General features: G+C 38.4%; 1 protein-coding gene across 1 annotated transcript in view; it reads left to right on the forward strand.

The window, feature by feature from the left end:
• Window positions 1-26,815, forward strand: part of PFDN1 (prefoldin subunit 1) — a 105,085-nt gene that overhangs the window by 35,389 nt on the left and 42,881 nt on the right. The window contains exon 3 of the mRNA XM_006891163.1: window positions 23,515-23,599. Coding sequence (XP_006891225.1) covers window positions 23,515-23,599 — 85 coding nt within the window. The remainder of the gene's footprint in view (window positions 1-23,514; window positions 23,600-26,815) is intronic.

The following is a 26,815-nucleotide window of genomic DNA, read 5'->3' on the forward strand; positions in this document are numbered from 1 at the left end:
TTGACCTCTGATTACTGCTTTGGGGCTGTTTCCCAGAGGTTTTGGCAAGTGGTGTTTTCATTGACATTAGTTTCAAGGAACTTTTTAATTTCACTTTTTATTTCTTCTACTACCCAGTCATGTTCAAGCAAGGTGTTGTTCAGCTTCCAAATGTATGGGTTTTTTTCTCCTTTATTGTCCTATTATTAATTTCTAATTTTGTAGCATTATGGTCTGAAAAGAAGGTTTGTATTATTTCTATCTTTTTGAATTTATTGATGCTTGCCTTATGACCTAGAATGTGATGTAGAGAATGTTCCATGCACATTGGAGAAGAAGGTATACTGTGCTTTTTTTAGGTGCATTAGTCTATACACATCTCTCAGGTCAAGTTGGTTTATTGTGTGATTTAATTCTTCAGTATCTCTGTTGAGTTTTTTCTGGTAGTTCTATCTTTTCTTGAGAAGGGTGTATTGAAGTCTCCCAGCACTATAGTAGCGTTGTCTATTTCCTTTTTCAGTTTTGTTAATGTTTGTTTTATGTATTTTGCTGGTCTTTCATTTGGTGCCTAGATATTTATTATTGCTATGTCATCTTGTTCTATTGACCCTTTCAGCATTATGTAGTGACCTTCCTTGTCCTCTGAGATGGTTTTTATATTGATATTTATTTTTATCAGAGATTAGTATGGCTACTCCTGCTTTTTTTCTGGTTGCCATTTGCTTGGTATTTTTTACCCCCACCCTTTTATTTTTAGCCTGTCTTTATCTTCATTTTTCAGGTGTGTCTCTTGTAGACAACATATTGATGGATTTTGTGCTTTTATCCAATCTGTTACTCTCTTTCTCTTCAGCAGTGCATTTAAACCATTCACGTTCAGTGTGACTATTGAGAGGCTAGGTTTTATTGCTATCATTGGGTTCTTTTTGGTGTTGTTGCTAGTTACTTTGGACCGTGGAGCTTCCTGTGGTATGTCTGTAAGAAGGACTTCTCTGAGTCTCTCCTGCCATGCTGGCCTTGTTTTTACAAACTCTCTTAGGTTTTGCTTTTCTGGGAATATCTTGATCTGTCCTTCGTATTTGATGGATAATTTTGCTTGGTATAGTATTCTTGGTTGATAGTTGTGTTCTTTGAGTGTTTGATATATGTCCTTCCACTCTCTTCTTGCCTGCATGGTTTCTGCTGAGAAATCAGCACTTAATCTTATCTGTTCTCCCTTATAGGTTACTCTTTGTTTCTCTCTTGCTGCTTTCAGGATTCTCTCCCTATCTTTGGTTCTGACAAATTTAACTATGATATGCCTTGGTGTTTTTCTTTTGGGGCCTAATCTATATGGTGTTCGCTGAGCTTCCTGAATACATATTCTCTCATTCTTCATTGTGCCTGGGAAGTTTTCCTCTAGTAATTATTGCACAACTTTTTCAGTGCCTTTATTTGTGTCTTCCTTTTCTAGGATTCCAATGATGCGCATGTTATTTTTCTTGATGGTGTCCCACATTATTCTTAGGTTTTCTTCTTTTTCCTTCTTTTTTGAGTCTGCTTTTTGCTCTAGCAGATCAGTGGTGACAATTTTGTCTTCAATTTCACTGATTCTGTGTTCCATCTCATCACCTCTCCTCATATGTCCCTCCATCATGTTGACAGCCTCTGAAACGCTGGAGCTTATATTTTGAATGGTGGATTCTTGTTTTTCCAGTGCCGCTAATGCCTCAGTTGTTTTCTCTGCAGTGTTCTGCATTGTGTTGTTTTTTTTTTTGAGCGCCTCCTGGTCTTTGCTTGTAACATCTTTTAATTCATCAAGTTTGTCTTTCATCCATTGAATATATTCAGTCACCCCTCTTTTAAATTCTGTGTCAGAAAGTTCCATGAGATTTTCTGCCTTCAGGGAATCCACTGATACTGTGTCGCCCTTTGTAAGTGACAGCTTGCTTTGCTCTTGTGTATTGTGTGGGATAGTTTGCTTTCTTCGAGACATTGATATGTTCTTGATCTGAAGACAAACCTCTTGAGATCAGTTGGGCAGCTACTGAACTTGTGCATTTCTCAGAATTTCTGACTTCAGAGAAATGTCGGTTCAGAGCCTGCTAGGGCGATCTCTTTATTGGTATGACAGGTCAAGGTGCTCCCGATAAAAGGTAAGTTGATTGTCCAAACGTGTAGGCACTGGTGTGGAGCCAAATGAGGTGAGGCAGGCAAAGGGTTGGGGTAATCACAAGGGCAGGTCAAACACTTGGGGGACCTTACTCAAACCTCTGCTGTCTCAGTGTGCTCACGATTGGAGTCCCTACTCAAATTCCTGCTGTCCGTTTCCTATCCAATGGTTTTCTCAGTATTTCCTGCCTGGTGGCACTTATGCAGGTGCCCCCACACAAGAGCCCCTGCTGCAGCAGAGTCCTGAATCCAACAGGATCCAAAAAGTCAAGGTCAAATTTCCACCAACCCACTAGCTTCTGGCTGGTCTGCACAGTCCACAGAAGCCAGCTGGCTGGCTCGTTTTGGGCAGTTGGTGTAGCTCAAGAGAGCTCGGCCAAATTCCCCACCAGTGGGCACACCCTTAGGTGCTCTCCCAGGTAATCAGCAATGCCCCAGTAAACCCAGCCAGGATCCTACCGGCCTTTCTCCTGCCAGATTAGTTCCACAGCAGCTCGGCTGATAGCGCTGGGTGATGGCTGGATCCGCGGTGGTGCCCTGAGGTCACAGGGCCGTGGCAGGGGCTGAGGTGTGGGGGGGGGGGGCGGAGGAAGAGGGGAAGCAATGGACTAGGGCAAAGGAGCACAGGGCTTGGACACTACCACCAAGAGGTAGGGGACGGGGCTTGGGCACTGCTGGGGGTTTATGCAGCTGTACCCTGTGTGTTGGGGGTCACGCAGGTATGGGCTGCAGGGCGGGTAGTCATTGCTCCTTTGAGGTCACTCAGTGTTTGCTCCTCTGGAGTTCTTCAGTGGCTGGCTGACTGTTGTTCTCCCCGGCCGCTTCAGCCAATTCTTGAGATGATTATTAAGTTCATGTGGGATAGTCTCAAGACTCTTTTTCTTTTTTTTTAACTTTTTTGTGGACTTGTTTTAGGTGTTTTGTTTTGTTTTTTTCAGTCAACACTTGGCCTGATTTTGACTTCCAACATTGAACATTCAATGATTCTTTCTGCAAATGTAGTCAAGTAAATCATTGTACAGCATTGCATCATTCAATTTCCAGGCTCATTTCTGTCACCAAGTTTGTAATTTCCAACTACCAGTCTCCTTGTTTACAACTTTTTCATTCCAGACACTAGTTATTATTAATGTATCTTAAATATAAGTTGGGTCCATTGCTAATTGCAGAAATTGGTAAAATCCTCAGTTTTCCTCATCTTTGGCTTTAGCAAGTATGCCTTATTTGCATACGGGTAGTATCCTATGACTCATAGCTTTGTACTTGAGGATAAATGTTGAAATGGTCTTTTTGAGTATGATTGCAATTCCATTCTTCCTCAATTTTTCATTCCCTGCATAATAGGTTATATAGTTGTCTGATTCAGAGTGGTCAATACCAGTTCATCTCAACTCGCTAATCCTAAAATGTCAAACTTTATGCCTTCCATTTAATTTTTAACAACTTCTAATTTTCCTGCATTCATAATTTGTACATTCCATGTTCCAGTGATTAATGGATGTTTGCAGCTGTTTCTTATGTGATAAGCCTATATTGTGGTATAATTACCATCAGAACCAGAATATGGAGCCCTGGTGGTTTAGTGCATAATATTTTGGGCTGCCAACCAAAAGATTGGTAGTTTAAATCCACCATCTACTCTATGAGAAAAGGATTGTCAGTCTTCTCCCATAAAAGATTTAAAGCCTAGGAAACCTGATATAAGATTGCTATGAAAAAAAAAAAGATTGCTATGAGACAGACTTGACTGATGGCAGTGGACTTGATTTTGGTGTTGTTACGTGCTTTTGAGTTGCTTGTGACTCATAGCGACCCTATGTACAATAGCTCTGAACTCTGCTCTCTCTTGAGCCAGCTTCATTGTTTCTGACAATCCTACCCCAGTACTCCAGTCACTGAGTCAATCCATCTCATCCAGGATCTTGCTTTGCCTCTCCACCCTTCCAAGCATGATGTCCCTTCTCCAGGGACTGGTCCCTCCTTGCAGCATGCCAAAAGTATGTCAAGATAAAGCTTCAAAATTCATGCCTCCAAGGAGCAACCTGGTCTGTTCTCCTAGCAGTCCATGAAATACTCAATCCTCTTTTCCAGCACTACAACTCAAAGGCATTGATTCTTCTGTCACCCTTAGTCATTGTTCAGCTCTCTGATGCATAGCATGTAACTGTGAAGACCAAGGAGTGCATCAGGTACAACTTAGTCTTGAGACTGGAATAGTTGCTCTTCAGTACTCTGGAGAGGTTCCTGATGGCAGATTTTCCTACTGCACTTCATCCTTTGATTTCCTGGCCGCTGGTACCAAAAGTGTTGATTGTGGAGTCAAGCAGGCAGAAGCTGTCAACAGCCTTAGTCTCTCTTCACCTTCTATCATGATGCTGCCAAATGGCCCAGTGGTGAGAATGTTTGTTTTTTTGATGTTGAGGTTCAATCCATATTAAAGGCTGCAGTCTTTGACCTTCTGCAACAAATGCCTTGGGTTTTCCTCAATTTCAGCAAGCAAGGTTTTGTTATCTGCCTAACACAGATTGTTCCTCCAATCCTGATTCCACATTCCTCTTCATAGACATCATCTCAAAAAGTTTCTTCAAGCTCATTTGTAATTCTCATAATCTCTGGCATCCATTTGTCTGCTTTTTTACAGTGTTATACAGATAGAATCACAAGCCTTTTGTGTTTGTTCAACTAAACAGTACTTTGCAGATTTCTCAGTTATTAAATGTTTTAGTTGTTTTTTAATTGTGGTGCAGTATTCCATTGTGTAACTATGTTACAATTTTTTTTTATTTCTTTCTCCTATTCTGTAATATTTTTATTGAGGATATTTGTATCCACAGTCATAAGAGATATTGGTCTGCAGTTTTCTTTCTTTTTTATTTCTTTTTTAAAAATTTATTATTAATTTCAATGAAAATTTACAGACTTTGGATTTCCATTCATTCATTGTTACATTTTTCTCCCCTTCCAACCTTTCCTCCCAGTACACTACCTTCTTGGAAAAGTAAAAGAAAAATTCTTCCATTGTTTTACAATCCCTCCCCCAGGTCCACTCCACTGTGCAGCCTTCACGCTTTACTCCTGTTATGACAAAAATACCTAATCACATATCCCTTTTAAATAGTTTTCTCCCTCATCTGTTTCAATGCAGTATACATTATTTAATCCATCTTTCTCAGTCTCACCCCAACCCTGATGTCAGTCCTGTTTTACAATAGTGGCACCATGAAGTATTTGTCCTTTTGTGACTGAGAAACATCACTCAGCATAATGTCCTCCAGGGTTACTAATTTTGAGTAACATTGCATGAGTTCCTTGTTTTTCAGTGCAGCGTAGTATTCCATTGTGTGAATATACCACAGCTTTTCCATTCATTTGTTGACAGGCACTTAGGTTGTTTCCAACTCCTTGCTATTGTGAACAATGCTGTGATAAACATGGGTGTGCATATATCTGCTTGGATGTTGGTTATGGTCTCTTTAGGGTATATTCCCAGTAGTGGAATTGCTGGGTCAAATGGTATCTCTATTTGCAACTTTTTGAGAAAGTGCCACACTGCTTTCCACAATGGTTGCACCATTTTACACTTCCACCAACAGTGAATAAGGGTTCCAGTTTCTCCACAACCTTTCCAGCATTTGTTGCTTGCTGCTCTGTTAAATTTTGCTATTCTGACTGGATTGAGATGATACCTCATAGTTGTTTTGATTTGCATCTCTCTTAGAACTAGGGATTTTGAACATTTCTTCATGTGCTTGTTGGCCATCTGAATGTCTTCTCTGGGGAAGTGTCTGTTCATATCCTGTGCCCATTTTTCAGTTGGATTATTTACCTTTATCTTGTTGCGGTGCTCAAGTATTTTATAAATTCTAGATATAAGTCCCTCATCTGATATGTCATTACCAAATACTTTTTCCCCATTGGTGGCTTCCCTTTTTACCCTGTTGGAGAAGTTTTTGGATGTGTATAGGGATTTGATTCTTAGAAGGTCCCATTCATCTACTATTTTATCTTCTCCTGATTGTAGGTTTTTTATTCTTTTGCAAGTTATTGAACATTTGGATTGTGTCTGGTATTTGGAAACTGCTGTAAATTTATGTATACAGTTCTTTATTCAGCTGTATTTTCATTTTTGTTGTGTGGAAACCTAGAAGTGGTTGTATGATTAGTGATTGTTCAACTGTATAAGAAATTGCCACTGTAGGGGAGAAGGAGAGAAGAAAGTGTACATGAATGAAACCAGGGTCTTTGTAAACTTTCACTTAAAAAAACCAAACTCACAGTGTTGCAGAATTGTGGCATCACTTTGCATGCCGTCAGATATTTGAGAGTTCTTGTTGCTTTGTATTCTCACTAACACTTGTGTTGCCATTTTCTTTTTTAAAACAATGTCAGATTTTAATTTGCATTTCTCCAATAACCAAAGTGCCTGTTTAAATATTTTTACTATTAATATTAGAAATTAAAACTACATAAAATTTCCCGTTTTAAAGTATATGTTTCAGTGCTTTATAGTAGATGTTTTTATGACTCGAAAAAGGAGCTGTTAAACAGTTCCTTTATATTCATAATCTTTTCTAGCCACACACACCCTCCCCTCCAGCTCCTGTCTATGCATTTTGCAAGAAGAATTCTTTACCTTGCCCAAAGTCATGAAAGTTTTATCTATGTTTCCTTCTGGAAGTTGTGTTATTTTTGTTACAAATGTTACATGCAATGAATGCCCTTCCTTGTTTAGACAAAGAATTGAATTGGGTGAGAAACAACAGAAGATAGATTGTGGATGAATATCCTAATATGGCCTGGTTATGTGCTTCTGAAAAGCAATCCTGGCATGTTGTTTTTGTTGTTATGTGCTGTTGAGTCTTGTGACTCATAGTGACCCTTTAACTCTGAACTTTGCTGTATTCTGAGCCAATCTCACTGTCTCTGACACACCTACCCTCATTACTTTAGTTACTGTGTCACTCCATCTCATTTGGCGTCTTCCACTCCTGTGCTGTCCCTCCATCTTTCCAGGCCTGATAACCTTTTTCTAGGACTGATCCCTACTGGCCACATACCCAAAGTATGGCTGGTTTCATCCTTTCCAGAACAGATCGTTTACTCTCTTGGCAGTCCAAGCTATGTTCAGTACTCTTCTCCAGCACTAATAATTAGAGCGTGGGAAGAGATTACCCATCTCTCTCCTATAGAGCGTTTACTGTATTCCAGCTGCGTGTCTTTGAGTTCGCAGTGCACGTCTTACCATTAAACCACCAGTACTTTCTTGAAATGCCAAACTTCCTTCCAGGGTAGTTGTACCATTTTAGAATCCCACAAACACTATGTATTCCTATCTTGCCACATCCTCTCCAACATTTATTTCTTGCTGTCCTGTTAAACTTTACCACTGTTACTGGAGTGAGATGGTATCTCATTGTGGTTTTGATTTGCCTCTCTCTTATTGCCAGTGATTTTGAGCATTTTATAAATAAACTAGTATTTAAAAACCCCACAAACCACAAAAATGCTAAGAAATTAATTTTGCAAAGTCAATAAAATAAAAATTGTTGAAATAAAAAGAAAAACCCCTGTGAAATAAGATACAGAATTGGTTCTTTCCCCCCATCATGGTTTTAAGTTTTCCAAGTCTTTTTTTTTTTATATACATTTCATAATCAGTTTTCTAATTTCTTCCTAGAATCTTGCTGGGATTTTGAATAGAATTGTATTGACTCTATTAATCAGTAGGAGAAGACTTGACATCCTAACAGTCTAGTTGTTGGCCTTGTTATGTGCTGTCTAGTTGGAATTGCCTTATAGCAGACCGTCCAGTGGGTTTTCAGAGGCTTCAGGTTGCATGTGAGATGATTACCCATCTTCTTCTCTTGGAACAGCTGTAGAGTCTCTAATAAATGAAAATAGTTTTCCCTTCCTATTTTTGGTCTTGTTTCATTTTTTCTCATTAATTACTTACAGTTTTTAGCATATAAATCTTAGATTTGTTATATCTATTCCTAAATATTTGATAGTTTTCACCTTTTTAATTAAATACTATTTTTATTATTTTTTGTGTGTGTACCGTCAAATAATTTCTGACTGGTACAGGAAGAGATTGTCCCTCTTTCTCCACCAGAGCATCTGGTAGTATTTGATTGTTTTATATGCTACTGTAAATAGTACTGGAAAGTTTTTGGGTTTTTTTTTTCTTCAGTTGCCAAATGTTCATTGCTAGGATAGAGAAATTTATTTTTGACATTTTTATTGAGCTTCTTAAAATTGCAGGAGCGGCATCCACTTCCAAAATGGCTTGCCTCTGGAAACTCTATATACGAACAGTGCTCAGGCTGTTCGTTCATAGGGTCGCTATGAGTAGTCTACAACTCGACGGCATTAAACAACAACAACAACAACAATAAGAAATATATTTATAACAAATGTATATATTGATAATTATAAGAAATAATACAGATACTTTCTTATACAATGGACCCAGTCCCCACTCCCCCACAATAACATATTGCAAAGGAATAATAACCAGGATATTGACATTGATATAATTCATTCGACTTAACATATATTTCCTCAGTTATACTTGCTTTTTTTATACTTACTTGTTTTTCATGTGGGCATTTTAAGGTTTATATACAGTTTTAACCTGGGATAGTCTACTACCAGAGATAAGATACTGAACAAAAAGATTGAATGCTGTTTTACTCCCTTTAAACCCATGTATTAAGTTTTTGGTTTTATTCCTTGAATATTTTCTTTGTAGAAAATAGAATTATTCTCTTCTTTCTACTTAATCTTTCTTCTTGTTAATTCTACCCCCACCCCCTTAACTATTGTACGGATTAGGATTTCTACAAAATTGAATTGTGAGAGCAGATCTCTTAGCCTTTCCTGATCTTTGACACTGGGAGGTGTTTTGTATATGTACTACATTAGGTTGAGAAAATTCCTATTATTTTGCTAAAAGTTGATTGTTTATTTGAAAGTTACATTATTTCAAACAAGTTTTTAGCATCTGTTATGATGATTATGTGGCCGTCTTTTCGGATTGCTGTTTTGGTGAATTGTATTGCTGAAGAATTCGCATTGATTGATTCCTAATGTTGAACTAACCTTATATTTTTGGATAAATTCCACTTGGCCATGATATAATTCCATTTTTATATATGCCTACATTTAGTTTGCTAATGCCAGTTTTAGTTCACATGGCTCCATAGTCAACACTCTTGGTCCCAGCAGCCAGAAAATCTAGAGATGAATTGCGTTGGGAAAGTCACCTGTAAGGGACCTCTCCAGAGTACTGAAGAACAACAACATCAGGCTGGAGACTAAGGTGTGCTTGATCTGGGCTATAGTCTTTGTAGTTGTGTGATATACATCGGAGAGCTGCACAGTAATTAGGGATGATAGAAAGAGAATTGATGCCTTTGAGCTGTGGTGCTGGGGAAGAGTGTTGAATATACCATGAACTGCTAGGCGAACAATCAGGTTTGTCCTGTTGAGGGTGAAGCTAGGCTGCTCCATGGAGTCAAGGATTCTAACGCTTCTTCTGACATACTTCGGGCATGTTGCAAGGAGGACCCAGTCCTTGGAGATGGACATCATGTTTGGGAGAGTGGAGGGACAATGCAGGAGAGGAAGACCCTCTGAGATGGATCGATTCTGTGATTGGGGTAGTGGGAGTAAGTGTGTCAGAGACAGTGAGGTTGGCACAGGATAGAGCAGGGTTTAGGGCTGTTGCACCTAGGGTCGCTATGAGTTGCAAGTGACTCAGCAGCACATAACAACAACAGCAGCAACAACAATATCTTATATATTTTTTGGGTATAAACGCAGGTTATATACATGGATTTCACCTGATGGTATGCATAGGCATCAGATTGATTACATCTGCGGAAAGAACCGCTGGAGAAACTCAATATCAGCTGTGAAAACTAGATCAGGAGCTGATTGTGGAACAGACCACCAACTACTCATATGCAAGTTCAAGCTGAAGCTGAGGAAAATTAAACCAAGTCCATGGGAACCAAAATATGACTTTGAGTCTATCCCACCTGAATTTCAGAACCATCTCAGGAACAGGTTTGAGGCCTTGAACACTAATGAGCGAAGACCAGATGAGTTGTGGGAGGATATCAACAGTATCATCCAGGAAGAGTGCAGACGGTCATTGCAAAGACAGAAGAGAAAGAGAAGACCAAAATGGATGTCAGAAGAAACTCTGAATATTCCACTGGAGGCAGAGAAGCCAAAGCACAAGGAAGAATTCAAGATACTAAAAGAGTTGAATAGAAGATTTCAAAAGGCAGCACGGGATGACAAAGTAAAATATTACAATGAAATGTGCAAGGAGTTGGAGACAGAAAATCAAAAGGGCCAAACTCGCTCACCATTTCGTAAGCTCAAGGAACTGAAGAACAAATTCAAACTTTGAGTTGCTATAATCAAGGATGCTTTAGCAGAATATTAAATGATCCAGGAAGCATTAAAAGAAGATGGAAAGAATATCTGAGTGACTGTATCGAAAGGAATTGGCAGACACAGAAGAATTTCATGAAACAACATATGCGCAAGAGGCTATGGTGATGAAGGAAGAAGTTCAAGCTGCTTTGAAGGAAATAGCAAAAAATAAGGCCCTAGGAATATATGGTATACCAATTGACGTATTTCATCTAACAGATGCTGCCCTGGATGTGCTCACCAAGTTGTGCCAAGAAATCTGGAGAATAACCATTTGGCCAACTTATTGGAAGAGATCTATATTTGTTCCCATCCCAAAGAAGGGTGACCCAACAGAGTGCAGAAACTATAGAACAATATCATTAATTTCACATGCAAGCAAATTTCTACTGAAGATTATCCAAAAACGACTGGAACAGCACATCAGCAGAGAACTGCCAGAAGTCCAGGCAGGGTGTAGAAGGGGTCGTGGTACTAGGGATATTGTAGCTAATGTTAGATGGATCTTGGCTGAAAGCACGAAATACCAGAGGAATGTCTATCTGTGTTTCATTGACTATGCAAAGGCATTTAACTGTGTGGATCATAACAAACTGTAGCTGACTCTGAGAAGAATGGGAATCCCAGAACACTTGCTCGTGCTAATGCGAAACCTATACTTGGACCAAGAGGCAGTCATCAGAACAGAGCAAGGAAACACTGCATTTTTTCAAAATTGGGAAGGGTGTACACCAGGGATATGTCCTGTCTCCATACCTTTTCAACCCGTGTGCAGAACAGATTATCCGGAAGGCTGGGCTCTGTGAGGAGGACTGTGGGGTCAAGATTGGTGGAAGATCTATCAGCAGCCTGCAATATGCAGATGTCACAACCCTGATTGCTGAAACTGAGGAGGACCTGAAGCACTTTCTGCAGAGGGTCAAGGACTGCAGCCTCCAATATGGACTGAGGCTCAATGTCAAGAAGACAAAGATTCTCACTACTGGGCCAATTGGCAGCATCAGGATGGATGGTGAAGGGATTGAGATTGTTCACAGCTTTAGTTTACTTGGGTCCACAGTCAACACTCTCGGCACTAGTAGCCAGGAAATTAAAGAACGTATTGCGATGGGAAAGTCTTCTGTTAGGGACCGCTTCAAAGTACCCAGGAGCATTGGTGTCTCTCTGGAGACTAAGGTGTGTCTGATACAGCCCATGGTCTTTGCAATCACTTGTTATGCATCAGAGAGTTGGACAATGACTAAGGAGGATAGAAGAAGAATTGATACCTTTGAGCTGTGGTGCTGGAGAAGAGTATTGAGGGTACCAGGGACTGCTAGGAAAACAAACAGATTCATCCTGGAAAGGGTTAAACCTGGTGGCTCCTTGGAGGCAAGGATTCTGAGGCTCTGTCTAACATACATTGGGCATGTTGTAAGGAGGGACTGGTGCTTGGAGAGGAACATCTTGCTTGGTAGGGTGGAGGGACAGTGCAGGAGGGGAAGGCCCTCTATGAGGTGGATTGATTCAGTGACTGGGGTAATCGGGATGAGTGTATCGGAGACGGTGCTATTGGCACAGGACAGAACAGAGTTTAGGGCTGTTGTATATAGGGTAGCTGTGATTCGCAAGTGACTCGACAGCACATAACAACAACAACAACAACATAAATGGTTATAGTTATTAATTCTGTTGAATTGAACCTGACAAATAGCAGATCCTCTAATGGGTTTTCAGAGGATGTAAATTGCACAGAGGAAATTTCCCATCTTTCTTCTGCAGAACAGCTGATGGATTTGAGCCACCTACCTTTGGGTTAGCAGTGTAACCTCTTATCACTAGGCCATGATGATGAAATACAACAAAAGAGAATATGTACACGTTCAAACATTTAGGAGGGTTACATATGCTCAAGAGCCAATATTATTGAAGGATGAACTCCAAGCTAAACTAAAGGCATTTGAGAAAAACAAGGCTGCAAGAACTGATAGAATACCAATTGAGATGTTTCAAATAAATACTGTGCTGGAGGCACTCCTCTCTTTTATGTCAAGAAATTTGAAAGAAATGAATATGGCCAGCTAACTGAGAAAGATCCATTCAAGTCCTTTTCAAAGAATGATGACCTAACAGGATGTAGAAATTATTGAACAACATCATTAATGTCACTTGACAGTAAAATTTTTCTGAAGATAATTGGAAATCACACAACAAGCTGTGGCTGACTCTCAGAAGAGTAGGAATCCCAGAACATTTGATTGTGCTTATGCAAAACCTATACTTGAACCAAAAGGCAGTCGTCAGAACAGAGCAAGGAGACACTGCATGGTTCAAAATTGGAAGGGCATCTGTCAGGGATGTATTCTCTCCGTACTTTTTAAATCTGTATGCAGAACAGATCATCTGGGACTCTTGGGTATATGATGAGGGGTGTGGCATCAGGATTGGTGGAAGATTCATCAACAACCCGCATTATGCAGATGACACAACCCTGCTTGCTGAAACTGAGGAGGACATGAAGCGCTTGCTGCAGAAGGTCAAGGACTGCACCCTTCAATATGTTTTGAAGTTCAGCATTAAGAAAACAAAGATTCTCACCACTGGGCCAGTTGGCAGCATCATGATAGATGGTGAAGAGATTGAGGTAGGTAACAATTTTAGTTTGCTTGGCTTCACAGTCAACACTCTTGGTCCCAGCAGTCAGAAAATTGAGAGATGAATTGCATTGGGAAAGTTAGCTGTGAGGGACCTCACAAGAGCACTGAAGAGCAAAGACATCAGTCTGGAGATTAAGGTGCACCTGATCTGGGTTGTAGGTTTGCAATTTTGTGCTGTGCATTGGAGAGCTGGACAGTGACTAGCAATGATAGAAGGAGAATTGATGCCTTTGGGCTGTAGAGTGTTGAATATACCATGGATTGCTCGGAGAACAAACAGGTTTGTCCTGTAGAGGGTGAAGCCCGGCTGCCCCTTGGAGGCAAAGATTCTGAAGCTTCATCTGACATAAACGTTGCAAGGAGGGCCTAATCCTTGGAGAGGGGTATCGCGTTTGGGAGAGTGGAGCGATGGCACAGGAGAAGAAAACCCTCGATGAGATGGATCAATTCAGTGATTGGGGCAGTGGGAGTAGGTGGTCGGGGACAGTGAGGTTGGCACAGGATAGAGCATGGTTTAGGGTTGTTGTACGTAGGGTCGCAATGAGTCGTAAATGGCTGGTCAGCACACAACAACAATTCAAAATCCGTTTTAGCAGTATATAGATGGGGGGCCATCAGTAACTTAAACTAGTTTCAAGAAAGGCTGTGGAGCTAGGTATGTCATTCTGGTAACAGTTAGATCTTAGCTAAAAGCAAAGAATACTAGAAAGACTTTTGCTTATGTTTATTGACTATGTAAATGTACTTGACTGTATAGATCATAATAAATTATTGAGAGAATGAGAATTCTAGAACACTTAATTGAGCTTATACAGGGTCTATACATAGACCAGGAGAGAGGTAGATGTTTAAACAGAACAAGGGAATAGTGCATGCTTTAGAATCAAGAAAAGTATGCATTAAGACTGTATCATTTAATCATTCTTATTTACTCTCTTTGCTAATAATTCCAAGACACTGGGCTGTATAAAGAAGAAAGCAGCTTTTGTTATTGTTGTTAAGTGACATTTAGTCAACTACAACTCATAGTGACACTATCAACAATGGACCTGAACCTTTTGCTCTTTCCTGTGCCATCCTAATCATCTCTGATATATTTGAGCCCATTGATGTCACTGTATCACTCCATTTTGTTGAGGGTCTTAACAACCCTCCACCTTTCCAAGCATGATGTCTTTTTTCCAAGGACTTGCTCAGACTACGTGAGAAGATGATGTTTCAGCTCCTCACCTCTAAGGAACATCCTCTTTGCACTTTCTCCAAATCAGATCATCCAAGATGTTGGACTTTATGAAGAAGAATGTGGCTTTGGGGTTGGTAAAACCTTTAATATGCAGATGGCATAACATTGCTTGCTGAAATTGAAGAGGACTTGAAACACTCACTGATGAAGAACAAAGTCTAAAGCCTTAAAAATGGATTACATTTCACCATATACAGTACTCATTGCCATCACGTTGGTTCCAACTCGTAGAAATCATTTTTTGAGTTTCTGAAAGTGTAACTCACACAGGAAGATTATTGCTGTTATTATTATGTGTTGAATTGAATTTAACTCATAGATGACCCTCCAGTGAGTTTTCAGAGGCAGTAAATTGCATGAGAAAAGTTTTTCCCTCTTTTTTCTGGGGAGTAAATGGTAAATTTGAACTGCATATCTTTGTTTTGTCAGTGCAGTTCCTTACCACTAGGTCCATAAATATTCAGTCTATATGCTGATCAAATAATTTGTGAAGCTGAACTCTATGAAGAAGAGTGTGTTATCAGGATTGGAGGAATACTCATCAACAATTTGCCTCATGCAGATGACACAGCCTAGCAGAAAGTGAGTAGGATAAGAAATGCTTGCTGCTTAAGATCAAGATCTACAACCTTCAGCATGGATTAAATCTAAACATCAAGAGAACAGAGGTCCTCACCACAAGACCACCAGTCAACATCATAATAGATGGAGAAAGGATTGAAGCTGTCAGTTATTTTATTTTGCTTTGATCAACAGTCAGCACCCTTGGTACCAGCACTCAGGAAATCAGACATTGCATTGGACAAGTCCACTGTCAAGGACCTTTCCAAACTACTTAAGAGAAGTGATGTCAATTTGAAGACTTAAGATGCGCCTGATTTAAGCCATGATTTTCTCAGTCACCTAAGCATCAGAGAGCTGGATAATGAACACGGATAACAGAAGAAGAGTTAATGCCTCTTGAGTTTGGTGCTGGAGAAGAGTACTGAATATCTCTGTACTTATGGACTTTCAAAATAAAAAAAGCAGATATGTCTTAGAGAAAGTGCAGCCACAAAATGCTCCTTGGAGGCAAAGATGAAGAAGCTTTGTCTCTCATACTTTGGATATGTTGCTAGTTGGGATTATTCCTTAGAGAGGGACATAAAGCTTGGAAAAATAGAGGGTGAGCAAAGGAAAGGAAGTCTCCCAATGAGATGGATTGATACAATGACTGTAGCAGAGGGTTAAAATGTTTTAGAGATGATGAAGAGGGCATGGGAGAGGGCAGGGTTCAGGTCTCTTGTTCATAGGGATGCTGTGAATTATACTCTAATTGACAGCATCTAACAACAAGAAGCCCCACAAGAGGATACTGCCTATCTTTTTCCCACAGAATCACTGGTGGAGCAGCTAATACTCCATACTCTTCACCATAAAGAAGACAAAAATCCTTCAACTGGAGCACTAAGCAATATCATGGTAAACAGTTCAGATTGAAATTATCAGGGATTTTATTTTGCGTGAATAAAAAAAAATCAACATTCATGGAAGCCACAGATAAACAATCAAATAGCATTTCATTGGGCAGATCTGATTCAAAACACCTATTAAAAGGTTAAAAGGCAAATATGTCACTTTGTATGTTATCCATGTCATATTGTTTTCAGTTGTTTTATAGTAAGGCAAACCTATACTTGGACTAGGAGGCGGTTGTGAGAACAGAGGGAGGAAACACTGCATGGTTCAAAATTAAGAAGGGAGTATATGCGGTATGTCTCCATAGCTTTTCAGTCTGTATGTGGAACACATCATTCGAGAGGCTGGACTTTGTCAGGAGGAACGTGGCATTAGGATTGGAGGACCGATGTTATGAAGACGATACAACCTTGCTTTCCAAAAGTAAGGAAGACCTGAAGCATTTGCTGCAGAAGGTCAATGACTTTCTCACCACTTGACCAATTGGGAGTACCATGATGGAGAAGAGATTGAGGTTGTTTAACAGTTACAGCTTGCTTGGCTCCACAAGCAACACTCTTGGTTCCAGAATCGGGAAATGAAAAGATGAATTGTCTTGAGGAAATCTGCTGTCAGGCACCTCTCTGGAATGCTGAGGAGCAGTGATGGTACTTTGGAGACTTAGGTGCGCCTGATCAAATTAATGATCTTTGCAGTTACATATTATGCATCAGAGAGCTGGATAGTGACTTAGGATAACAGAAGAAAAATTGATGCCTTTTTTGAGTTGTGGTGCTGGAGAAGAGTCTTAAACATACCATGGACAGCCAGGAGAACAAATAGGTCTGTCTTGGAGAGGGTGAAAGTAAGTTTCTCCATGGAGGCAAAGATTTTCACGTTCAGTCTCACATATGTTAGGCATGTGGCCAGGAGAGACTGCTTCTTGGAGAAGGACTTGATGTATGGAAGAGTGGAGGGACAGTGCAAGAGAGGAAAACTCTGAATGATATTTAATGACCCAGTAATTGGGGCAGTGGAATTGGGTGTGTTGGAATCAGTGAGACTGGCTCATGATAGGGCAGGGTTCAGAGCTGTTGTACATAGGTGACTCAGTGGCACATAACAACAACATATGCAAAGCTAGAAAGTCCGTAAGAAAGACTGAAGAAGAATCAATGCCTTTGATTCACAGTTTTGGCAAAGGATATTAAATACATACCATGGACTTCAGAAGACCAAATAAATTTGTCTTTGATGAAATACAGCCATGGTGCTCTTTAGAAGTGAGGGTGGTAAGATTTCTTTTCAAGTGTGTTTCTGTGTCTCTTTTACTTACTGGTAATTCTTGAAATATTCCAAACTTTATCAGTATTGTATACTTAATAGAGTAATAGTGTAGTGTAAACATAACTTATACGCATTGGGAAACTAGAAGATTGTGTGGCTAGCTTTGTTATGATGCTCCCTTTATTGTAGTGGTCTGAAACTGAACCCACAATATCTCCAGCATATACATATACATATACATATACATATACATATACATATACATATACATACACATACACATACACATACACATACACATACACATATACATATACATATACAACACATCATTTGCTAACTCGGTATACAGAGTAGATATCCAAGAAGTTGAACAGCGTGAAGAAGAATATTGCATTAGTATTAGAGAAAAGCTTATTAACACTTTATATTGTGCAGCTTACTCAACCTTTCTAGTAAAAAATTGAAGAGGACTTTGAAGAAGGTCAAAGACTACCACTGTCATTGTGGGTTACACTTCAACATAAAGAAAACAAAAATCCTCACAATTGGTTTAGTAGAACGCATAATAATAATAAACAGAAAAAGACTGAATTTGTCAGTGATTTATTTTTCTTGGTTCCAACATCAACACCCTTGGAAGCAGCAGTAAAAAAAAAAATTAATTCCTCCTTCTAAATATAATTACATTACTTATACATTTTATGGATTGATATTGTCTGTCGGGTTTTGGATCTTATATCCTGGCCTTTTAAAAAAATGTTATTTCTTTCTCTCTCTGGTTTGAAAAATAGTCAATGAAACAAAGGTAGACATTCCTCTGATATTCTTTGCTTTCTGCCAAGATCTATCCTGACATTGGCTATAATGTCTCTAGTGCCATGACCTCTTCTAAACCCAGCTTGTATTTCTGATAGTTCTCTGTTAATGTGTTGTTCAAGTCATTTTTGGATGATCTTCAGCAGGATTTTGCTAGTGTGTGATATTAGTGATATTGCTTAATAATTTCCACACTCTGTTGTATCATCTTTTTTTGGAATGGGAATACATACAGATCTTTTCAGTCAGTTGGCCAAGTAATTGTCCTCCCAATTTCTGGGCACAACTTGAGCACATCGAGGCCAGCATCTGTTTGCTGAAATACATCAATTTGTGTTCCATTAATTCCTGGAGCTTTATTTTTTGCCAAGTCCTTCAGAGCAGCCTGAACTTTCTCCTTCATCACCACTGCCTCTTGATCATATGTTGTTTCTTGAAATTCTTCTGTGTCAGCCAATTGTTTTTGGTACAGTGACTCTATACTATCTTTTTTAATTTTTAAATTTTACTAATTTTAATGAAAGTTTACAGAGACTTTGGATTTCCATTAATTCATTGTTGCACTTTCTCCCTGCCCACCCTCTTTCCCCCAATTCACTCTTCTCTTTGAAAATTAAAACCGCCATGAGATATCATCTCACCCCAGTCAGAATAGCAAAATTTAACAGAACAGCAAGCAACACATGTTGGTGAGGTTATGGAGAAACTGGAACCCTTATTCACTGTTGGTGGGAGTGTAAAATGGTGCAGCCACTGTGGAAGGCTATATGGCACTTTCTCAAAAAGTTGGAAATAGAAATACCATTTGACCCAGCAATTCCACTACTGGGAATCTACTGTAAAGAAACCATAACCGCCACCCAAGCACATACATGCACACCCTTGTTTATTGTGGCTTTGTTCACAATAGCAAAGAGTTGGAAACAACTCAAGTGTCCATCAGAAAAATGAATGGATAGAGTCACCTTCTATCTTCTATCTTCTTTTAATGCTTCCTGAATCATTCAGTATTCTGCCCATAGCAATCTTAAGCATTGCAACTCATGCCTTGAATTTGTTCTTTAGTTCCATCAGCTTATGATATGCTGAACAAGTTTGGCCCTTTTGATTTTCCGCCCCCAGCTCCTTGCACATTTCATTATAATATCTTACTTTGGCTATCTGAGCTGCCCTTTTGAAATTTTTTACTCAGTTCCTTAACTTCTTGATTTCTTCTCTTTGCTTTGGCTTGTCCATGGTCTAGTTTAGAGTCTAGTTTAGAGTCTTCTTCTGACACCTATTTTGGTCTTTGCTTCTTCCTTCTTTGTAATGACCTTTAATATTCTTAATGGACAATATCTGTGTTTCATTAACTGTGCAAAGGCATTTGACAGTGTGGATCACGACAAAATTGTGGCTAACCTTGAGGAAAATGAGAATCCCAGGACACTTGATTGTGCTTATGCGAAACCCAACCTTGGACCATGAAGCAGTCCTCAGAAAAATTCAAGGAAACACTGCATGGTTTAAACTCAGGAAAGGTGTGCATCAGGGAAGCATCCTGACTCCATACCTCTTCAATCTGTATGCAGAACATATCATTCAGGAGGCTGGTCTTTAAGAGGAAGAATGTGGCATCAGGATTGGAGGGACACTCATCAACAACCTGTTAAAGAATTTATGCCTTTGAGTTGTGGTACTGGAGAAGTCTTGAACAAACTATGGACCGCCAAGAAAACAATTAAGTCTGTCTGGGAGAGGGTGAAAGGTCTTCGGTGGAGTCAAGGATTTTGAAGCTCTGTCACACATACTTTGGGCATGTGGCCATGAGGGACTGGTCCTTGGAGAAGGACATCATGCTTGGAAGTGTGGAGGGACAACAGCACAGGAGAGGAGGACCCCATATGAGATGGATTGATACAGTAACTGGGGCAGTAGGGGTTGGATGTGTCAGAGTCATTGAGACTGGTTCAGGACAGGACAAGCTTCAGAGCTGTTGTGTATACAGTCGCTCTGGGTCACAGGCAACTTGATGGCACATAACAACAATAACAGCTCTGGTTTGTATAATTTTTATTTACCTCTCTGCGTGTTTACTTGAACTTTGGCACTCACCTAATTAAGAACACTGTTAATTAAATTCTGTGCTTATAAAGTGAGATTTTCTGTGCCATGTAAGTCGGTAGAATTCAGACCATAACCCATTTAGGAGGCTAGCTTACATTCTTTTTTTAAAATTTCCATTAATTCATTGTTGCACTTTTCTCCCTGCTCATCCCTCTCCCCCAATTTGCTCTTTTCTTTGAAATGTAAAAGAAAAATTCTTCCACTGTTATACAATCCCTCCCCCCCAAGTCCACTCCACTGTGCAGTCTTCATTCTGGACTCCTGTCGTGACAATAATACCTAATGATATACCCCTTTTAAGCAGTTCTCTCCCTCTGTTTCAATGCAGTATACATAATTTATCCCCTTTCTCAGTCTTCCCTCAACCCTGATGTCAGTCCCATTTTACAACAGTGGCCCTATGCAATATTTGTCCTTCTGTGACTGAGATATTTCATTCAGCATGAGTTTCTTGTTTTTCAGTGCAGCATAGTAATCCGTTGTGTGAATGTACCAGAGCTTCTCTATCCATTTATTTGTTGATGGGCACTTGGGTTGTTTCCAAGTTTTTGCTATTGTGATAAAAGCCGCAGTAAATACAGGTATGCATATATGTACTTGGGTGGCAGTTATGGTTTCCTTAGGGTATATTCCCAGTAGAGGAATTGCTGGCTCAATTGGTATTTCTATTTCCAACTTTTGAGAAAGTGCCAGACCACCTTCCATAATGGTTGTACCATTTTATATTCCCGCTTGCAGTGAAAAAGGGTTCTAATCTCTCCACAACTTTGCCAGAATTTGTTGTTTGCTGCTCTGTAGAACTTTGCTGTTACTGGGGTGAGATGGTAGCTGATAGTTGTTTTTATTTGCATCTCTCTTGAGAGCTTAGGGATTTTGAACATTTCTTCATGTGTTTGTTTGCATCTGAATGTCTTCTTTGGTGAAATGTCTAGTCATATCCTGTGTCCATTTTATGTTGGGGTGTTTACTTTTTTCTTGTTGAGGTGCTGGGGTATTCGATAAATTTTAGATATGAGTCCCTTATCATATATATATCGTTGTTATGTGTCATTGAGTCACCTGCAACTCATAATGACCCTATGTACAACGGTCCTATTCTTACTGGTGTGAGACGATATCTCAAGTTGTTTTGATTTGCATCTCTCCTAGAGCTAGGGATTTTGAACATTTCTTCATGTGCTTTTTGGCTATCTGAATGTTGTCTTTGGTGAAGTGTAAGCCCATTTTTGTAGTCATTATGTCAATCCATTTCCTTGATACTATTGAAAATAGATTAATAATTCAGTGTCTTGTTTGTATTTCTTTAAGCATCACTAGTTGTTACTGGAGACCCTTTTCCACCCTCACTATAAACTACCTTGGGCATTTTTTTATTTGAGCACTATACTAAATTTTTTATAAGTTTTATATTTGAATTGTGACTATGTAAACAATTTTTTTACTACTTCTTGAGGTAGGCATGTGAGGTTACCAAATACTCATCCTTGTTGAAATCTTTTATGACGGAGATGTCTTTCTGGCCTTTGAAGTTGGCATAGTCCAGTATAGCTACTTCAGGGGGTGTGGCTACAGAAAAATATGTTTTAGTTGTTGAGTGTTCTTGCTTTCTAGTAATTTTATTTTCTGCTCAAGGGATTTAGTATCTGTTCAGATCCTTTATTTTTAAAAGCTGCATAAGTAATGACTTGACCTCTAATCTTAGCTTTGACATTTTTCCAGGCACTTGTAAAGATGTCTGATGACCTGTTATTTCAGAACACCACTTATTGGCCAGTAATCAGTGCCACATAAAATGTATACTTTACTCTGAAAATGTATATTTTACTCTGAAAATACATAACTTTTATTAGTGCGTTTCTGCATGTTATAACACAATTTTTATGATTCTTGAGTGTTGTTTTATTATTCTTTTTACATGATATGATTAAAACTCGATATAGTTCAAACCAGGTGAGCTCAAATGCTGCCATGAATTAGTCCTTAGAAAAACATTCTTTAAACTATAATGTTATTGGAAAAAATACCTGTCTCTTGAACCAAAAAAAAAAAAAAAAACAGACCCCGTTTTAAGTATGAAGGATTCTCATAGAAAAGACCTCGAGTTATGCTTTTTTTTTTTTTATGTGAATGGAGATCTATTTGCAGTAAATAAGGATTTTAGAAAAGGTCAAGTTACTGATGACTAGATCAGCAGTTAAAATATCTGGGCTGTTCACATCAGATCATTAATTAGTAGAATGGAAAGAAGTTTATCAGATTGTTTTAATCTGTATGGGAAGTTATGCATACAGAAGAAGAGGAAGAAAAATTATTTTCTCCCAGATGTTAGAGAAATAACCTAGTTTTTCTGTTTGGCCGGTCTTACTTTTTTTCTACCCATAGCAAAAGAACTTTTCAGTAAGACTCTCCCTGAGTACAGTGTTGTTTTTTTGAGATTGACAGGAAATGTATTTTGCTACTTCATTATGTTTTTTTGCTTGGCACTTTGTTAAGAATAGTTCCTTCTTGTACAAAGAGAAGAATGACCACTTAATTACTTGTGTTATTGAATTAAAATTTAATTCATTAAAATAAAACACCTAAACCTAGTTAGTCTGTTCTTGAAGAAATTAATAGAAATTTTTCCTTTGATTCCAGTGGAAAGAAATTTTTTTCTATTCATTTACTCACACTTATAAAATAGGTTTATTTTTCTCCTCTGTCAAGAATAATGATATATAAAGTCAGAAAACAGATTCAGTGTTAACTTAAAGTTTCCCATATTTTTATCTTACTATACCATCAGTGATAAATAATGTGACTAACTAAAATGGAAAAGTTCAAATTTTCCATGTGTGCTTTTTAAGCTTTCAGAGGTACTGTATACTCTGGAAATAATAATAAAAGATAGTAGGACTTACACAGTGCTTGTTGTGTAAGGAACTCATAAACACTAATGCATTGATCCTAAAACAGTACTTGATTGTAACTGTAAAAGGTCATGAGTTACTGCTTGTTGCGGGGTGTGAGGGAGGGAGAAGATGGGAGGAAGCTTCAATTTAAAAATACTGTTTTAAAACTAGATGAAAATTGAATGAGATGACTGAGAAAATACTACTTACGCAGGGTTTTTATTGTGTTTGTATGTTCACTTTCCTTATGGCCATGATAGTTCTCTTTTTAGCTATTTGAAGCTATTTTCTTTCTTGAAAGGGCAGAATGCACGTTTAAGTATTTGTCCTTTCTCACGCAAGAAAGCTTAACCCTGGTGGTGTTCTGAGTAGTTTGTCACATTAATATAACAATGCATTTTGTTTACCCTGAATTAAAGAATCACCTTTATCACTTTTTGGTTTAACATTTGAAATTTAATGAGTTTTATTGATATCTTGGTTATGTGCCTTAATTTTCAACTTGTGTGTTTTGTAGGTTTATTCTTCAGTCAAAGGAGGTAATTCACAACCAGCTATTAGAAAAACAGAAAATAGCAGAAGAAAAAATTAAAGAACTGGAAGTAAGTTTTGAATGAATATTGGCAATAGTGATCAACTTTTAGTAGTACTAATACTTAATACTACCATGTTTAAGCTTTATTAAGTGAAAATGTATGCTTATAGCTCATGCCATGTTTTTTTCATTTCTTTAATGTATTTAAACTTTGAAAGAAGTCTTATTTATGAACTTGTATAAAACTGGAGGGGAAAGAATTGCTTGGAAATGATATAAAAAATTTAAGAAGATGCTTTTAACTTGGATGTATTTTTCCCTGTCACTTTTGAATGAATGTTTCTGTTACTAAGAAAATGAAATGTGATAGGATTTATTAAAACATCACATATATACAGTGGATTGTGGTAGATAGTGAAACAGAGGAGAAGGGGAATGATAATTATAGTTAGAGGATCTTGGTTATAGTCTTTAACATCTAGTTTAGGTTTTAGACAGACTTAAGAGTTTTGTTGTTTTTAGATACCTTGAGTTGATTATGACTCGTAGCACCACTCTGTGTCCAAGAGATTGACGCCTTGTCCTGTGCCATCTTCAGGATATCTGATGTGGTTAAGGCAACTTTTGCAGTCACTATGTTAATTTATCTTGCTGAAGATTTTCCTCTTCTCTGATTCTCTGCTTTTGCAAAAATTATGTCTTTTTTCCAGGGACTAGCTCCTTCTATAATAACATGTCCAAAATATGTAAGAAGTATTACTGTTCATGCCATTAAAGAGTACCCTGTCTGCTCATCCTCCAAAATGGATATATGTATTCTTTTGGCAATCGATGGTGTATTCAGTAACTTCACTAACTTTGTATTTAAGTCATGAATAATTCTTTGATCCTCCTTATTCATTGTCCAATTTTCAGATGTGTAGGAAGCAATTAAAAATACTATGGCTTGCATCAGACACACCTTAGTCTTTAAATGGACATCCTTCCTCTTTAGCAAATTAAAGAGGTTATTGATAGCAGATTTTCCTCATGTAACATAGCTTTCTTTTTTTGCCTGCTGCTTCCATGTATGTTGATTGTGAATCCAAGTAAATGGACATCCTTGACAACTTCAATCTTTTTTCCTTTTATTATGAGAATTGCTATTAATCCAGTTGTGAGGATTTTTGTTTTCTTCATGTTGAGGTATAATCCATGCTGAAGTATATATTTCAGGTCCTCTTTACTTCCACACTCAAAATTGTATAGCTTCTTGATCCTGGTGCGTGATGAGTCTTCCTGTACCCTGATGCCAGTTTCTTCTTCATATAGCCCAGCTTCTGGGATTTTGCTCAGCATACAAATTAAATAGTTGTGGTGAAAGAATACAGCTCTGGTATATACTTTTCCTAATTTTAAGCCATAAAGTATCTTTCTGTTCGGTTCAAACAACTGTTTCTTGGTTCATGGATAGCTTCCTTTTGAGCACCATTAAGTGTTTTGGAATTCCCATGTTTGCAGTGATATCTGTGATTTATTATGATCCACCCAGTCCAATGTCTTTATAATCAATAAAACACAAGTAAATATCTTTCTGGGTATTCTCTGCTTTTAGCCAAGATCCATCTGATATCAACAGTGATATTCCTCATTCCACAGTCATCTGAATCCAGCTTGAATTTCTGCCACTTCCATGTCTGTGTAGTGTTTCAGCCATTTTTAAATAATTTTCTACAACATTTTGCTTGAATATGATATTAATGATACTGCTCAGTAATTTCCACATTCTTTTGGATCACTTCCCCTCCTCCCCCACCCTCAGAGTTAAAATTGTAACTTTATTTATGTCTCATTTGCCAACTTAATGTTTTCCACCATCTTGGGGAGCAGAAACTTTCACAGGCTTCACAGTTTTTCGCTTAGGCTCTGCTTTTTTGGAAGCTTTAGTAGCAGCCATTGTGGTCTTTTTAGATGTTTGTTTAGCCTTTTTGTGCTTCCTTTGCAGCCCCAATAGCCTGTTCTTGTTGAGTCTATTTAATTTTAGATTTTTTATTCCTTTTGGCCATTATATCTGTAAGAGATGCACCAGTAATAGCTCTCTGGTATTTGACTTGTACCGTAGCAGGTTCTTTTCTTTTGCATTTCTTCTGGTTGGTGCTTTTTGTGCTTTCTTCTGTAAAGGACAGTCCATTTTATCTGCCATGGGTTTCTTTTGGAAAGGAATGCCGATTCACATTTTGCATTAAGAAACTGGAACACCTTCTATAGTTCCTGGCGTAGCACCTCCCATGTCCAGGGTAGATCTCACACCTACTGAGCCTGCGCAGCTCAACCTTCATGGCTGTGAGTTCACAGGAGCAGGAGAGATGGCAAGAGAATGAGAAGATTATGGGTGGATCACTTTTTAAAATTTTTTTAATGGATAGAAAAATGATCTCTTCCAGTTCGTTGGCCAGATTTTTGGCATAGCCTGGTGAATACCTCCATGGCTGTATCTGTTATTTGAGACATAACAGTTGGTACTCTTTCAATTCCTAGGGCCTTATTTTTTCTTATTCCACAGCAGTGACCTTGATCCCTCGTTCTAGCTTCTAATGATAGTCGTTTGGCATTTTGTGGTATATTGATCTGCTTACATTTTTACGTGGCCCTTTTCCCTCTCTTTTTGTGTCTCTTCTCTTATAAGGATACTGTTCATACTTGATTGAGACTCACCCTACTCCATTTGGCCCCTTGTTAGTTACTAACATTTTCAAAGATCCTATTTTCAAAAAAGATCACATTCACATATACTGAATGTTAGAACTTTAGCCTATATTTTTTGGAAGATAAAACTCAATTCTTTTTTCCTCCACTCTGATGGATTATTCTTCTTAGGTTTTTTTAAAAGGTGTATCCTATATATATTGAAAGGTAAACTGTTTAAAAATCTAGTTCTTAATTATTAAGGACTGAGATTTCCCAGGATTGTGGAGTGGATACAGTGATTTGATATGTCATTTTATCTAATTTCTGTAAGTACTGTTTTAATCAGTAGTTCAGAATTTTACTCAACCCTCTACTAAATTAATGAGACATCTTCCATAGTCTCCTGGGAATTTCTCAGGGGCACTGGGATGCCATGACTTGGGAATGTATTCACTTTACATTTGTTCATTTATTTGTATATATTCTGAATACATGTTTGTGTAAAAGACTACTTTTGCAGTAATTTCTTAGCTTTGACTGAAACTAGGAAGGGAGGCCTGGCAGTCAAGTCTTGAAAAATTAGTCAATGGAAACTTTATTAATTACAGCAGATTAT

The sequence above is a fragment of the Elephantulus edwardii genome, unplaced genomic scaffold, assembly GCF_000299155.1.
Source record: "Elephantulus edwardii isolate Elephantulus edwardi_28Jun2011 unplaced genomic scaffold, EleEdw1.0 scaffold00095, whole genome shotgun sequence".
In the NCBI taxonomy this organism is placed as follows: Eukaryota; Metazoa; Chordata; class Mammalia; order Macroscelidea; family Macroscelididae; genus Elephantulus; species Elephantulus edwardii.